The sequence below is a fragment of the Microcebus murinus genome, chromosome 2 (assembly GCF_040939455.1).
Source record: "Microcebus murinus isolate Inina chromosome 2, M.murinus_Inina_mat1.0, whole genome shotgun sequence".
NCBI lineage: Eukaryota > Metazoa > Chordata > Mammalia > Primates > Cheirogaleidae > Microcebus > Microcebus murinus.
The window spans coordinates 58,912,681-58,930,161 of NC_134105.1; the positions used below are offsets into that span (position 1 = coordinate 58,912,681).

Here is a 17,481-nt window from a genome sequence, read left to right on the forward strand (position 1 = left end):
CCTGGCTCGATCTGACTCACACCCGTGTTCCTAACCACGTGGCCAACCTGCACAGAAAATTGAGGCTGGGAGATGAGGCTAAAGAAATGCTCAGAAGCTCAGTTCAACACAATTTATTTTTAAAATAAGTGCAGCAAGTAAACTCTGTGCCAGGCCCCAAATGCCAGGGCTACAGAGATAAATAATAAAGCGTGGCTGCTGTTCGAGGGAGTGTGCTTCTGGTGTGGCATGCATCAAAGCTTAATAAATACCAGTGTAAAAATGACCATGGAGGTCTGGCTGTGCAGAAGGCCACAGAGCACTTCTTACAGAATCCACAGTCATGTTCCTGCCAACACAGAAGGCAGGAGCAGTAGTCGGCTCAGCAGGAAATGTCAAACCCTGGGCTGCCCCAGGATTCAAAGAGGCATCACAGCACATCACAGCAGAGTGGGGTAAGAGTCCCCACATTACTGGCAGGAGAAGAGCTTTTCAATGAGAACAAGGTGCCCCAGCAACATAATACTATTTTGTTATTCAGGGTCTGACAGCAAAGAATACACAGAGGAGGAGAGGAAAGCTTTGGTGTTGTGTGACGAGGCAGAGGGTCCCAGAGGTTCAGTATACATTCGCTTAAAACAAAACAACAACAAAAAATTGCTTGTAATTTTGTAACCTCCTTGGGGTATTTCAAATGGTTTGTGAAGATCAATGTTCTGCATGTTCAAAGAGTTTAGGGAGTTTTAAAACCTTCCCATTCAGACTGGCCTGTCATAAAGAACAAAGGAACATGGAATTTCTTGCAGGGATCTGAATTCACACAAAAGAGCCCAGAGATCTAAAATCAACAAAGATGGCCTTTGAACTTTCCTCAATCCTAAAGGGGGAAAGAATATGTATTGCTCTGTAGGTTCCTATCTAGTGACTGCTTTCATCTTCTATCAATAAAATTGGTTTTGTGATTTTTATTTATGTAACAATCCAGTGGCCATGAGTATAAAGTAGTGGTTAAGAGCTTGGGCTCGATGGACCTGAGTTCAAATTCAAGTTCTATGTCTTATGAACTGGGCAACGTTGGGCAAGTTAGTTGAGCTGTCCAAGTCTCAAATGCCTCATCTGTAAAATGAAAACAAGAATGTCACCCTCTTCGTAGAGGTGCAAAGAAGGCAATGTCAGACTACAATTTATCTGTGTCTAATATATGGTAAACACTAAATAAATATAAACCATGCAGTTGTTACATTTTGTCATTATCTCATGCATTTTAGTCTTTAATATTCCTCTTTCAGGAGAAACTATAAAAATGGAAGATAAGTGGGCATCCTACTTTCGCTAAGATTGCATTGTCTGGCCCAAAGGTGGAAGGCAGCTTAGGAGAACAAGCATACAGGACTTACCTGCTGCTCTAAAGGAGAGAGTGGTAAATTATGGCCCATGAGCCAAATCTACCTCCCTGCCTGTTTCTGCAAAGCTTTATTGGAACACAGCCACATGCATTCGTTTACGTATTTGTCTGCGTCTGCTCTTGCACTGCAACAGCAGAGTCGAGTAGTAGCAGCAGAGACCATATGGTCCTCAAAGCCTGAAATGTTTACTCTCTGGTCCTTTAGAGAAAACATTTGCTGACCTCTCCTCTAAAAACATAAAAATCACTTTTTCCAAGTCATATAGCCCTGAAACTATATACATTAGAAACTCATCTCCCATGAAAAAAAATATGAAGACTACCTTCAAGAAGTCAGTGTATTAACTTTAGCTTGTGCCAGGTGCTGTGAGACATGCCAGGCCTCCAGAGACTCATAAGGCAGGTTCCTCCCCATGAAGAATCCACAGTCCAGTTGTGGGGACAGGTGAATACAATTCACGCAAAGTGAGGAAAGTTCTGAGCCAATAACAAGAGCAAGTGGCCGGAGCGGGACCAAGGCCACTGTGGCTCCTTCTCCCTTCCTGTGGCCATCACCTCCATCACAGAGGAGGTCGAATTTAAACAGAAACTCTCCATCATCCTCTATTCACTTTCATATCTGTGGACAGTACTGAGAACCACTGGATGGACCAGCATGCCATAATGGGGAACCATCGTCAGATTTTTCTGGAAACTGTGTAGAGGACAGAATGGCTGTGCAGGGGATAGGAACAGAAAGCCATCTGCAGAGGCCACTGCTCTGATGCATGCAATAATTGAGGGATACAGCTCATCCTTGAGCAAGGGCCAAAGAAATGGAAGGAGGTTGACCAATGATTACTTTATTACAAAGCATCAAAGGTAAACAGATAAAGATAAACATGAATAATATTTCAAGGGAGGAATCATCATTCATTCATTCGGTCATCCATTTAATCCATACTTACTGGGTGCCTAGTAGAAGACAATGAGTTTAAGGCACTGGGGAGCAAGGCACAGTGGTAAACAGGAAGGACAAGTCTGTCCCAGCTGTCATGTCCCAGCTTGCACTCTAGCTGGAGGAGGAAGGCACTCTTAGTGTGAGTTCCTTCAAAAACAGACAGTGAGACAAGGATTTGGCTATAGGTTGCTCTTCTGGGATATGATCTTAAGAAGCACAGTGAGAGAGAGGGAAGGAAGGGAAGTAAATTGGGGACATGTTAATGAATAAGTCACTGCTGTGGCCAACTGAGTCTTAATCTCATCTTGTACCTTCTATGATATAGAACATGCCTCAGGATTTCCCCAATGGGGAGCAAATTTGTCTAGCAATGCTTGTTCCTGATTGATTGAAGGTCATTTGGGTGGGTAAGAGAAGGCATTAGCTCCCCTCTCTCCCTTTTATGGACAGAATAAGACACAACAAACCATCAGCACATATGAAACCCTCTGAAGATGACTTCCCAAACAGATCAAGGCATATGAGCAGAGCTAAATATCTGCTTATGTTGGATACAAACAACTAATAAACGTACAAGAAAACTGAGATGTTCATTATGGGCTATGCCAAAAATTAAAACAGGTTGATGCAGTCAAGAGTGATTGGAAGGCTAGTTTAGATGCAGTGGTGAATGACAAACAGGAGTCTGCCACAGGAAGCCCCCAAGAAATGCATTGGGCAGAGCTAAAAAGCAAATGCAGGGTTCCTGAGGCAGGAACAAAGAGGAGAAACAGAAGGCCACCATGGTAGACAGAGGACAGGAGGTGGGGAGAGTGGTACAGGATAAAGTCCCAGAGGTAGGCAGAGGCCAGGCCATGAGGGCTTCATCAGCCAGAACAGGGTGTTAGGATGCTGTTCTGCATGTATTGGACAGTCACTGAGGGATTTTAATCAGGGAGGTGTCACGATCTGATTAACATTTCTTAAAGTTCATCCTTGTTACTATTTTATTTCTTCCTTGACTTCTGGGATGATTTAGTCCAAAGCCATTAGACAGGGCTAAGCAAGGTATACTTCCCTTCTGGGTGTGGAACAGGAGGTCAGAGTCTAAGAAAGCTATAGAGAATGTCCATGTGGAAGGTGACACTATCAGGCACAGGGCATCAGAGCAAGAGTAGTAGGAGGAAATGGTTTCCACGGGAAGTTGAGGCTGCCCAGCCAAGATGGGGTAGGGCCTAGGTGCGGCAAGGAAGGCACCTATGTGGGAGAGTAAGCTGGCATGAGAGGTCAGAGTTCAAGGTCAGGAAGAAGGGCAGCTATGAGGGGGGAGGTAGGAGCAGTGGCCCCACATGGGGCATCAGAGCCCCAGCGTGGTGAAGTCAAGATGCATTTACACATGTATGTATACTCACACATGTTCTCTAGCTCTGCCTGTTCAGCGAGAGGGCCTGGGAGCAGCAGGACTTCAACAGCAAGTGGCACACCTAGCACCTGGATCTGGATCTCTAACCTCCATCAAAATGAAACAAGAGACTTGGAGAAATGGCAGATTTCAGGGCTGAGATAAGGAATGTATTATACAAAATAAGGAAATAAACCTGAAACATCTTGTACCAGAAAGTAAAGAGATACAAAGAAAGATGGTTACATGTCAGAGGGACAGCCTGAAGGCACCCCAGCTGGCCAACTATGAGATAATTTGAGCATCAAAATAAAAAATGACAATAGCATGAATAAAATAATAACTGTAAATCCATATAGATATAAATAAATGAAGAGATTGAGATTTGGCCGAGGTACAAGATATTTATATAGTCTCAAAGTACCTCCCCACAAAATACTTATTAATTATAGAGAAAAAAAAGAGTAATTTTATAATGGAGAAGCTTGTCAGACACCACCTTAATCAAGTAATCAAAATTAACAACACAATAATGGGGCAAATCAAAATGTGATGAGATACAATGAAAAGAACACAACATCCCTTCCGTGATAGATCCCGGCAAAGATGCATAATTTGAATCTAATCATTAGGAACCTCAGATAAATCCAAATTGAAGGGCATTCTGCAAAATTACTGGCTTGTCATCTTCAAAAACATCAAGGTTATGAAATTCAACTAGAGACTAAGAAACTGTTCCAGATTGAAAGAGGTTAAAGAAACATGACAACTAAATGCAGTATGCGATTCTGAATTGGATCCTTTCTGCTGTACAGAATATTATTGAAACAACTGGCAAAACTTGAATGTGGTCTGAGAAAAGATGGAAGAATCAAATGATTGTATTGTGGTTATATAGGAGAATGTCTTTATTTTAGAAATGCACTAAAGCACTTGGGAGATAATGAGTATTAGATTGGCAACTTATTCTCATATAATTCAGGGGAAAAAATTGTACAATTGTTGCAACTTTATATTTGAGATTGTTTCAAAATGAAAAGGTTTTTAAAAAGTTTATATATTCACTCTTTCCATTTGATTTGCTAGGTCTTTCCACGTGTCCTTACCTTGCCCGATTCCAGCATACACCTCCCTTTGCAAATCCATGCTTTTTCTTCATTCTCTCTGCATAGGGAGGGTGTCCCTCAGAGCATGTACTTTCTTCTGTGCTGAAGTTTACCTGTACGTGTTTCCATTTCTGCTTACCCCAGAGGGTAGGTCTATGTCCATCACACTCATGTCTCTATCCCTACGACACAGCACAGCTCCTGTCACTGTGCTCAATAAACAACCACGGAGAGAGGGAGAGAGATGTGGTTATGGGAATAGTCTGGGGAATCATTTGTAGAGCCAATAGGGTTAAGTGGGGGGAAAAAAAGGGGAGATTTGGATACTGCTTGGCCCAGGTCTGAATTAAAACTGTGTGATCTTGGACAAGACTAAGACTCTCTGAGCTTTGGTGTCCCCATATGTAAAATGAGTTGTCAGGTGGGGAAGATTTAATAAAGTTTATAAATCATCTGGTAGAGCCCCTGGTACTTAGCAGGTATGCAACAAATTTCAGTTTTCCTTTTCTCCTTAAAAACAATAATAAAAACCATCAAAGAAGACTGGAAATTTAGAATTCCAGGTTATACTCCTGACTTCACTATAGCCTTGATATATGTGAACTTGGGTAGGTTATTTTACTTCTCAAAGCCTCAGTTTTCCTTCTTGGTAAAATGGGAGGTAGGAAAATGGGGCAGTGAGGAATGGGCTTCATAACTGTCATGCTACCAAGATCTCTTACTTCTAACATTTAAAATGTTTTCCCTTTTATTGAATGGTAGTGAACACAGAAGGTAAAGGGTATGAAAGATTTTGCTGTATAGAGGATGATCCTCAGTCTTAGCAGTCAAGGCATGTAGAGTCTACCTCCTAATGGTTTGTACAACGGACTCATTTATACCTGCTTGAATTAGTAGGTAAGTTGGGAGCAGGTGGTGTAGTTAGGTTACCTTGAGCAAATTAATAATTTATGAGCCATCAAAGAATTAACACACACTTTTAAGTTCTCTCCGCATTTTTCCTTATTCATAACTCTTCACCTAATTGCTTTTTCTTTTAAAAATGGGGGAGCTGAGACCTTGGATATTTGCCTAATGGCTCAAACAGAGCCATGACCTGGTTGCCAAGCCTTTCAGTCCTTTTATAGCTTGGGGATATTTGCCATTGAAAGAAAACTGATGGGTTTGATTTTCCTGAAAGAGATATTTTGCACTGACCTCTGGCCCCATTAAATGCTTTGGTCATTGCCCATTCACTGTAATGGGGGCAATAAATTTGTATTAATTTAAGACATTGTCAAGTAGGAAATATTGACAAAGACAAAATAATGCTTCGAAAACAGCCAGGATGAAATCATAAATAAATAAACATGTTGAACTTAACAGATAAATTAACAAATGCTCATTCACAAGAATATGACTCGACCATTTCAAAGTTAGGCCAAAGCTATTCCCATTTCTAATAGAAATGTCATCTTACTCTTTAGGCCAGAGGAAAGGTGGGCTGCATAGAAAGACATTGTAAAGCATAGAAAGGCATTTATCTCTTATGACAGATCTGTTTTAAATAGATCTATTTGTTTTCAGCTAAATGCCAGAAGGATCAGCCAGATGACTTTAGTAGCCTTTTTTATGGCAAAGCATTTATTTTCCTAGTGTAAACACCTTTATTAGGCATCTCAGCAGGCTGTCTCTTTACCTTTTCTTTGTATTAGTCCCTTAACTTGGTGGCAAAGAACTAAAATTCTCGTTAGATGTTATCTGTATGTGTTTCCTTTCCAGTGAAAGAAATGATGCCTAATTTGGATCTATTTGTCTTGAAGAAGGGGCTAAGGTTGCATATGGCATTGATCCTTGTACTAATATTATTACATAGGTGACATAATTGTGGCAGATGGCAATAAACCTCAAAACATGTTTGCAAAGTTGTGAATCCTTGGATGGTATTGCCTTACTCAAAGTCCAAATGGCTAAATCTTCCAGGGTGCAAGTAGCCTGGGGGCATTGTTAGCTGCATAAAAACTAATTGGAACAATTTGAAAAGAAGAAAATTTTGCCTGAGGTCTTTAATCACACTAATAACCTAATGGTTTTCTGTTCAACATAGCCAAGACTGTGTTTAGGAAGATGAATCCATGCATCTTAGGAAACCTTAGGCAAAATCAGAGTGTTTAGAGGAATCATAAACATCACTTAGAAACTTTAGTGCATGTGTATCTCATGTTTTAGCATCACTGTGAGGTAACAGGCAAGCAAATGTTAGATAGGGAAAAGTATCATTTTTAAAAGATCAAACAAAGCAACACATGAGAAAGCTGATTCTGGTTTTGTTATGATGATAAGGGATGTTTCTGTATGAGGAACTTATTGTTCATTTTTATATGCAAAGAATCCAAATCTCTGTAACTCATAGCTAATTCAGTGAGCTCCCCAAATGGCTATGGGATAATAGTTTGACATGTGCTGCTGTTAAGTAGAGTGTGTTTTAGTGGAAGGAGCATGGACTGGAAGTCTGAAGACCTTCTATTCAAGTTCTGGCTCTGCCTACTGCTGGCTCTGTGAGTTTATGCAAGTAATTCAAACTTTCTGAGTCTAATTTTCCGAGTCTAACTTTCTATTCCCACAGAACAAAGGTAAAATTAATGCCTTCACAGACACCTCATGAGGATTTTGTAAAAATGTTATAAGCTAATCAATAGAAAAGTGTGTGCAAGCTATAAAGCCCTCTGCAAATGTAAGAAATTATTATATTAGTATGTATTTAATGTTTTAGGTCTCTTTATTTTTATTCAGTTGTTTTAATTTCACTCTTGCTTTCAAGGCATGTCAAATAGTTTACATCTGTTATAATTCACCAAATGAAGAGCTCCTAATTCTGCACAAGCCACATTCAGAAGAATGAGACTTTAAAAAAAAAGGTTTCTTTTGGGACTGTGTGCCCATCTGAAGTCTTCTTTGGAATGTAATTTATCAGAGGCAATTATGGCACTAGAAAATATTCTGAGAATTCATGAAATCCCACAGCCAAAACTATGATTTATTGTTCCGATACCAAAAGCATTTGGCAGGCTGTAGTTTGGAAGCCACAACACTATCTGCTTTCGAGGCTCTAAATGGGGCCATTTGGATTCACTGTGACACTGCCTGGTCCCAACCACTCTGTAGAGATGGCACCAGAATTCCCCAGTCTCTTCAGACAGTATCTTTCTTATTTCTTCTTGTGGCTTGCTTAACAATTTGCCTTTCCGGGTTGAGATAACATAGAGTTTTAGGGGTTCTCCCATCCCTCAAACATTGCAACAGGAATATTCTACAAATTTAACTTATATGAAAACCTTTGTTAAGCAGTTCTGGATTCCCTAGTACCAGCCTTATACAACCTGTCATTCAAATCCTTAATGATGGGTTTGTGTGAAAATGGTTTCACCACACTTTCCTCTGCTTCATCTTAGATGGTGGTGTGATTCTTTCTTTGAAATAAAGCACTGAAGAGGATGGTTCCTTCAGGCAAATAGCAAGGGTCACTTACCATTTCTAATGAAATGTATATAGACAAAAAGCTACAAACAACACTCTGAGTAGTAGCGATAACGTATAGCCAGGTATGCTATCACATGTCCGTGAAAATCAGGCACTCAGCCCTAGCCAAATGTCAAACACTTCAGATAAGAAAGATAAAAATCTAGTGCCCAAGTGGGAACTGTGTAATCTCTCTCTGCCTTTCCAACATGCCAAAGCCAGGTTCTCCAAGTCTACATGACTCATGAATGCCTTCTAAAGAATCACAGAATATAAGTACCGAAGGGACCTGGGGAGTCGTATCATGTGACTTCCAGGTGGACCCTTAGATCTCTCTACAGCACCTGAGGCCAATAGGACCTCTAGCCTCCACTTAAACCCTTCTGGGAAAGGACAGTACCCCTTTCTAGAACAGCTCAATCTATTTTTGGACAATTCTAACCTTTGGAAATGTGATGTTTTACTTTAATTATTATCAATGTCTAAGGCACAACTTAACCCTGTGGGAATATCATTTATAAGGAATGTCTTCACTACTTCTGGACATGCAACCAGTAACAATTCAATCTAAGTGTTTGTCATCTGGCACAGATCTCTGTTTCTTACTTACAAAGCAGTGAGGAGCAGTGAGGAGCAGTGAGGAGCAACTCTGTCCAACATCCTTCTAGAACTGAGTTGTATGTTCTAGCCTACTGATTTCCCCTTTATATTTACCTTCACCAAAGAGAAATAAAGCAAATCTAGAATTATTTTCTTTTCTTAACAAACTTATGGTAGCATCTAGTAATCAGTGTGCAGAAAACCTGTTTTAATCATTCCTTTCTGAAGCTTTACCTGGAATGTACATTAACTCACTAGTATAGTTTGTAGACTCTGCCTTATTCTGTTTTGGGGAGTTGAGGCTATATTTACATATATTCTGTCTTCTAGTGCTCTTCCCATTCTTCATAGGTCTTCTATCATTAGTTTTAAATGCCATGGTTTCTGCCTTTGCCCAGGGTTTATAAGTCTATTCACAGAAAATGTGATCCTTTGCAAACAGACTAATTTGTTCTGACAAGCCATGGCCTGAGTGATATGCACACCCCGAAATACAGAATACATATTGTGGATTTGGATGCAAATTGACCTAATTAGGATGTTTACTAGGAAGTCTCTACTCCTAAAATGTGGATTAAAAAATAAGACATACATTTTTAAAATTTTGTTTCTACTCTTCATTTTAGATAAATTATTCATTGCCTAATGCACCTTTATAAGAGACAATGACTGATGATTATATTTATATCTACATAGATACACAGAGCTAATTTGAATTATTTGGCCTAAAATGACAAACTTTTTAGCACTAAAATATAATATACCAGCATAATGTGGTAGTATACAAAAACTAACCTAAAGACTATCTTATTCTCTTTTTATAAGAGAAAACTTCATTCCAAACTCACAAAATTCATACATGAAAGTACCTGTATGGTATTATATATCATTCACATATATGCCTATCTATGAGATATATCATCCTTTTAGCATAAAGAAACTAACTTGTTGACCAGCAATATTGAAATTCTCCAAAACTGAGTGCTTTCCTTACCTGCCATTAGTTCACACTTACTTTTGTTGAACTCATGGGGCAGCTGCATGACTGGAAGTGCCTTATTTTCACTGACCACAACTTCAGCAAACAGAGTTCCTGATGTACCTTAAACTCTGGGTATCTGTGAAACCCTTGTTGAAGTCTGGATTCACATGAGTTGAGAACAACTGGTTTCGTTGATCAGGATCTTGTTTCTTCTGTTTTGTTTGACCTGGGCATGCTTAGCTTCCATCTGTCTGTCATCCTAGAACAACCTGGAGCCAGCCTGTGTGGTATCTCTTGGGCAAACAGGTTAAGTCCCCTGGTATGAATTGCATTTAGCAACTGAACAAACAGAGCATCTTGGAGATGGGCTTTTATTCATAGGAAACCAGATAGCCATTTTGTTGATAAAATATTTATTTCCTATTATCTTTGTTGCCAAGACTACTGTGTACAGCACATTTCTTAAGAGTAGCTGGAATGCTAAAGAGGATACATATATTAATAAAAGAAATTACAATTTGAAAAATATCTTGAGTGACATTCTATTATCATTTAATGTTGACTGAGATCACATCATGTCCCTCTGGAAGCCAAAACTTTATCTTCTTTTTAATCATTGCTTTGAGAAACAGCATCTCTATAGTTCAAGGAAGTGAGGCCAAAAAATGTGGTCATTTTTAAGGCAGCTAAGTGAATTAATCAATGTGAACTAATGTTAGTTTTTAGAAAAATCTGATGTATCTAAATGTATGTTTTGTAAAAACTTAATTTTATTTCATTCAACACACTTTTATTTTAACTATTTACAAAGTATTGACTAAACTCTATGGGGGATCCAAAAATGTTAGACAGAATTTCTGACCTCCAGGAACTCTCTGTGTAATAAGATTCACTAGCATACAAATGCAGATCATTCAATACCCAGGCAGACTCTGAGAAGCCCTGTGGTAGGAGTATAAAGTTCTAGGAGGTATGGAAGAGGGACAGGTTAATTTTGACTGGGGGTTTTCAAGAGGGCTTCAAAGAAGATACTGCCTTCAAGCTGGACCTTGAAGAATAAGAAAAGTAGGCAACATTTATTGAGTACTTACTAAATGCCAACTGTGTTTAAAATCCTTTAAAATTATTAACTTTTTATTAAATAATTACTATTAACTTTGTAAGCTAAGTATTGTTATAATTCCCATTTTGTTGCATAACTGAGGCATAGAGCAGTTAAATAACTTGCCAGAAGTCAAGAGTAGTAAGTGATGGGGTCAGGATTCAAATCCAAGGCACCTGGCACTTGAGTGCTCATTCTTAACCCTAACACCATACTGCTTCCTGTTAGGGATAAAGAAGACGACAATAAGCACATTCAAGCAGTGGGAACAGCTCAGCCACAACTACAAAGAAAAGAAAATTCAGGAAATTTTGGAAAATCTAAAGTCCATTAGTGTGGCTTGAACTTGATTTAAAAAAGGTATTGAGGAATTGTGGAATACAAGATGCACACAGAACGCAGGGAGGAGTGGATTGTAGAGGACTTGGAACATGGGCTTGAGGAATTGGAGGGGAAAGCAAGGGAATTCTATGTTAAGATTTTTGTGTTATACTAAAATCTTGTTTAGGGGTAGGATTGAGTGATTGGAGGGAAGGACATCATTTAGGAATCTATTAATTGACTAAAAATGAGTTGGGCTTCTCGTATGTGCCAGGCACTGTTCCAAGTATTGAGGATATAGTAGAGAACAAGAGAGACAAGTAAGTGCCAAAAAGAAGTGCTTAGCCAAAGATGGGGACAAAGGTACAGGGTGAGATTTGAGAGGTAGGCAGGGTCAGGACCTTGTTGGTGAGGGTAGAGCACTTATTTGTATTTTATGCTAAATGAACTGCAAAGCCACGGGAATGAAAAGATCATTCTGCACAATATATGGAGAATGGATTATAAGGGGTCAGAAGTGAAAGCAGGGAGACCAATTACGGGGCAAATTGGAGAGGTCCAGACAAGAAACAGACTATATGGCCTAGACCTTGGAGGAGGAAAGAGAAGGGCTAGATTAGGGTTATATTTTGGAGGCAGAGCTAAAAACACTTGAATTGAGTGAGATATATGAGAGAAGGAAAGGTACTAATAAGGATGACTCCAAGAATATTGGCTTAAGATACTGAATAATATAGTGCTGATAATTGAAATGGAGAAAACTGGCGTGGGTGCTGGGAATTCATGTTTTATGGACATAGTGAGGGCATTTAGGGGGTAACCAGGGTAGCTGCTTTGAGAATGGTAGAGGATGAATGGATGCAAGAGAGACTATAGATACATAATTGACTGACAGATGCAATTAGATATTAGAAAGAGGGCTTTGATAACTTCAGGTTCTGAGTCTGATGAACAAGAAAGGAAGTGACCCCATTAATCAAAATGGTAGGAGAGTAGGTGGTGTTTGGGGAAAAAAGAAGGAGCAATGAAGAGTAGGAATCAGGAAAAAATTCACATTCGAAGAGTTGATAAATACATAAGTTTTGGAATCTAAAAGATTTGGGTTTTGATCCTAGGTAACCATTTATCAAACCTGTGTGAAAAGTTATTTGTTCCAGCCTCAGTTTTCTTATTTGTAAATGAGAAAAATGATACCATAGTGATAAGGATTAAATGAGATGATTATATGTAAATGCTTAACACATAGGAATCATGAAATAAATTTTATTATCACTCTATCTTATAATTCTCATTATAATAATGGCAATATAATAATAATGATACTTCTTGGGATGTGTTTTACTTATATTATTACTAAGATAATAATGTTCTTTGTCTTAGTTTCTTTTAAGTAAGGATTGAAAGCATATTAACCTAGATTTAGATTCAATAGCCCTTTTTATTTATGTTTAATCATTACAACAATCTGGAAATTATTTATGTTCTTTTCCATCCTACAGATAACTAAACAGGCTGAGAAAGGGTGACATGGCTAGGTTATACTGCCAGAAATTGTAACCTAAGAGCCAGGGCTCACTCTTAGATCTGACTTAGACCAAATAATTCTGAACTCTTACCGAACTAGTCATTAACCACTGCACTCTCCAAGCCCCCATCCTTGGGACTAGTACCAGTCTTGTCTGTGGCCTGTTATGAACTGGGCTGCACAGCAGGAGGTGAGCGGCAGGCCAGCAAGTGAAACTTCTTCTTTTTTTACAGTCTCTCCCCATCATCGCTCCCCATCACTCACATCATGGCCTGAGCCCTGCCTCCCCCCCACCTCAGCCCTTCCCCTCCACCACTCCTAACCCCCTGACCCCTGACCAGGTCTGTGGAAAAATTGTCTTCAATGAAACCAGTCCCTCGTGCCAAAAAGGTTGGGGACTGCCAATTTATAAGATAAAAACATCTTTGTAGCATTTGGGCATTTCTCTGGGATCTATGCTGAGTGAATAAATTCTATCTACTATAAATGTTTTCAGCAAATTACCACAGTGTTAAACTATGTGTTTCATTAATTTTCCAGTGCTGGACAATGTTCCTCTCAAGGCCTGTCTTTGGAGGACATGAAAAGAAGTCTTCAGTACTCACCAATTGACAAATATGGTACGTAGACAGATTGTTTAGATTTATTACGTAAACTACCCCAAAGAAGGTGATATCTACTTGATAAAAAAAGAGAAACCATTGTATATGTAATGTCTAAAAATGACAAATGCTTTAAAAATATTATATTATACAAGGACAAAATCTGATCTTGTTTTTTTTTAACTCTACATTTACTGTTAAGCTTAATACTATGTGTGTGTGAGCACCTATGTGAGCTTGTGTGTTTGTGTGTGTGTGCGTGTGTGTGTGTGTGTGTATGTGTGAGCTTGCATGTGTGTGTGTGTGTGAGTGTGTGTGTGTATGCCTCTCCTGCCTCTTGTGGCATTCCAAACACTCTGTCAAAACTTTATTGAATGCATTACTTCTAAGCTCCACATATAGGGTGTGTAGGTAGGGAGAAGAAAAACAAGACATGAGCTCCCTCAATTACATAATATGCTAGGGGAATTCTTTCCCCTTTAGCCAGGTACCCAGGGGTGAAGTTTGAATCCAGCCATGCCTTCAAATGGCAGGAGAGGAGGTGAGGAAAGAGTTGATGGGATCCATTTCACAGGGCTGATTCAGAAAGAATTAATAAAGGTCTTTGAAATAATTAACAAAATTCTTTGCAGCTTCTGGAAGCCAGAAGATGGACAGTTGCCTTTATCATCAGCTGCCATATCAATGTGCTAGGGCTGAGATGTCCTTTTTCCAACCTTTAAGCCTGAGAGGCTCTATATTTAATTGGAATTTGAGCACAATAGGCCCATTTATTCATCGCAACTTCCTTTGACTATATGGAGGACTGAAAAAAATGTCTGTCAGTTAAATAGATCAGATTTATTATAAGAGCTGGGTTTGGGGGAGAATAAATTGGATGATGCATGCCTGGTTCTCTGATATAGGTGGCCAAAGACCCCAGAAACCCTGGGCTTTGGGATCCTCACCAATTCACCTCATCTGCAGAGTACCATTACCTAAGGCATTAGAGAGCTTTTAAGAAACAAAGAAAAAATGTCTGGATAGATGCAGACAAACTACTTGGGTACATTAAAGAAAGGAAACTCCGTGCTTCTGACTCCCAATACGTGTCTAGAATGCAGCTGAGTGCTTTTCATCAGCAGCTTTACAACATAATTGGCCAGTCCAGTAACAGACTCTTGTGAGGGGAAAATGTGCTCCAAGTGTCACATCATCACATTTTTTAATAGATATAATATCATTTCCTCAAACCTTTATGGATGCAATTTCACAACCTCAAAATATAGGGCGCCCTTTGAAATGTGTGCTTTGACCAGAAGTCTTTCCTTTCATGGTGAAGTTTCAAGATGAAGCATTTCTTTAACTCAAAGATTTGTTTCTTAAAGAAACAAATTTTTAAGAAGAGTTCCTCAAGATGGAGAAGTAAGATGAATGTGATGTAATAATACAAAAGTTGAATTTTCTTATGTGTACCTGTGCCAGGGATAGAAGAAAACATTAGGGCGTTTAGATGGAGTGAGAGTCCCTGTAGACAAAGAAGATATTTTTAATCTCTCCTACTTGCAACATCACATCGTACAAGAAAGAACCCTTTAATTGCCCTCAATTCCACTTCATAAACCATTTGTGGTAGAACAGCAACTTTATGAGCTCTTTCTTCCTCCCTGCAAAGAGCAGAGGTAGAGAATGAAGATAAAATTAAATACATAACTGTTTTCTCTCTACCTGAGACCTTTCACCCTAAAGTAACAAAACATGCAGACATGGCTCAGTCTTTTCCGAAAGCCTGTGGTCAAAATTCAGTTGAGTCCCTCTTCCACTGAATGGCTACACGAGCCTAACACATCTGTCCTTACACTCTGGTAATAATAATAAATGCCAGCCTCAATGCCCTGCTGACTTTGCTACCCCATCCCCGAGGGAGAGCCCGCCCACACTGGTGGGATGTCTGTTCACAATCAGATTTCCACTGGAGTCCGGTGGGACGAGAGACACTGGAACATCACAGGCTAGGAAAATTGCATGTGGTACACTGGAAGTTTGATTATAGTCATAAAAGGATTACCAGCTTATTAAAGAATCTATTTATGTCTAAAAGGAAGCCACATTTTTAGGCCGGATGAAAGGAAATATCTTTCTCTAGGATGTAGACTATGTTTTAGGCCACCCAGGGTTAAGATTCAGTGATGTGTGTCCTGCCTTCTCTCCCCATCACGACCTCTCACATCTCTGACGAGGGCCAGTCCCGCAAGAGGTGAGCAGGAGGGGCCAGCTGGCAGCAGTGTCAGCTGCAGTGGCATTTCCTCTCAGAAGAGTTTATGTGCTGCCTATGATATTTTGACAGAGACTTTTCTTATGAAAATAAATATGCCTATTCAACTGCATATTGCTAGCTCTCTTAATGAAAATGTAGATGGCTGGGTCGGTTCTGAAAACTCAGCTATCAAAGGGGAGGAAAAGCAGCAATAGCGGTTGACAAATGTGCCCATTTTCAGAGAAGCAACGGGTGGCTTCCTCACTTCATCGTGAACAGGCAACCAGCTGCCCCCACTCACGCTCCTCTTGTTTTCTAGGGCAGTGGCCTGATCCTGAACCACTGGGGGCCCTTCTCTGGACACACCCAGGACTATTGCTTCAAAAGGTGTCAAAAGCCACTGGTATTTAGACCTAAGCATTGATGTACACTTAAAAACCTGGCTACCAAGGAGAAGAAAACAAACAGAGCCAACCTGCTGTAGAGAAAGACTCTTTCCTTTTTCTGTATTGCTGCCTCCACCTTCCTTTTTTTGCCATCATTTGTTTAGCACTCACTGTGTGTAAGACACTGCTAATTGTCATATGAACATTGCCGACCTTATGAATAAGTACTATTATTTCTCTCCATTTATAGATGAAGACACCAAGGCTTAGAAAAGTTGACAAAAATCGCAGAGCCAGCAAGTAGTGGAGCCCGCGCTTAAAACCAGATTTCCCCAACAGGAAAGTCTATGTGCCTTTAGTCATCCTGACATATGGGTTTCCTGAACTGTACCCTTCTTTACTCCAAGTCCCGGACGCTACCTGGCCAGCTTAGGTCCAAATCAGCAACCCATCATTTATATTCATTTGTTCTCGTCTCTCTGTTTTCATTATAAATTTTGCTTTTGCTTTGCAACCACTCACCAGCAACCATTGTCCAGACTCTGTTCACATTATGTGAGAGAGCTGCCTGGTAAACTGTGTATCACACTAGATCAGCCTGGTTAAGAAAAACAAGGGGATATAATGAGAGGCTAATGAGTAATAACTGAACTAACCGAACTTTTCTTTTCTGATGCAGGCTATGTATTTGATCCCATGAGCCCGATGCATTTTCATTCTTGCCAGAATAGTGGCAGCTTTGAGGACAGCAGCTGACGTCATTCGGCATATACCTAAGGAGAGTTTTCCTCCACACTGACAGCAGCAATTCAAATCATGGCAAGCTTGCTTCCAATTATAATATTTTACCCTCTAAGGTCTCCTTAAATTGGCTTGTTTATGCTAGTCCTATTTAATTCCCTACTACAAGTTGGGCTTTGGATGTGTGCCTAAAGAATGAAATGCAAAAGAACCAAGACAGAAGGTATATGAAGAATGGTTTTTAATTTTGAAAATGAAAAAATAGATTTATATTATTACTTGGAGATAGGGCCTAAGTCTGCAGTGGATGCTTAACAATTATTATGTTTTCTTAAATTGAATTATGTAGACCTGTGTTTGAGAGCCCATGAGTTTGATTTCTTAGAATATTGTTCACTTTCTTATCTCATTATATTACTTCTGATGTTCAGCTCTGTGATTAAAGATTCTTTGGTGGAATAGAAAATTGATTCAGAAGTGCGTTTCATTTCAACAAGACTTCCACTGAGTATATTTTCTTCCGGACATATTGGTAAAAAGGAGTAATGACCTTCAGATCAAGAAGCTTATAAAAAAATAGCACTTAATTATTTAGTCTCCTTTCCATGTCATATCAAGGGCTCTGTGCTCTACTTAGGCAACCTGTTGCTGTCAGCATCAAGATATCATAAATGCTC

General features: G+C 39.5%; 1 protein-coding gene across 1 annotated transcript in view; it reads left to right on the top strand.

Moving 5' to 3' along the window:
* Nucleotides 1-17,270, top strand: part of TNNI3K (TNNI3 interacting kinase) — a 276,625-nt gene extending 259,355 nt beyond the window's left edge. Inside the window, exons 24-25 of the mRNA XM_012760372.2 lie at nt 13,380-13,459; nt 16,743-17,270. Coding sequence (XP_012615826.2) covers nt 13,380-13,459; nt 16,743-16,819 — 157 coding nt within the window. The 3' untranslated portion in view covers nt 16,820-17,270. The remainder of the gene's footprint in view (nt 1-13,379; nt 13,460-16,742) is intronic.
* The last annotated feature ends 211 nt before the right edge of the window (nt 17,271-17,481 follow it).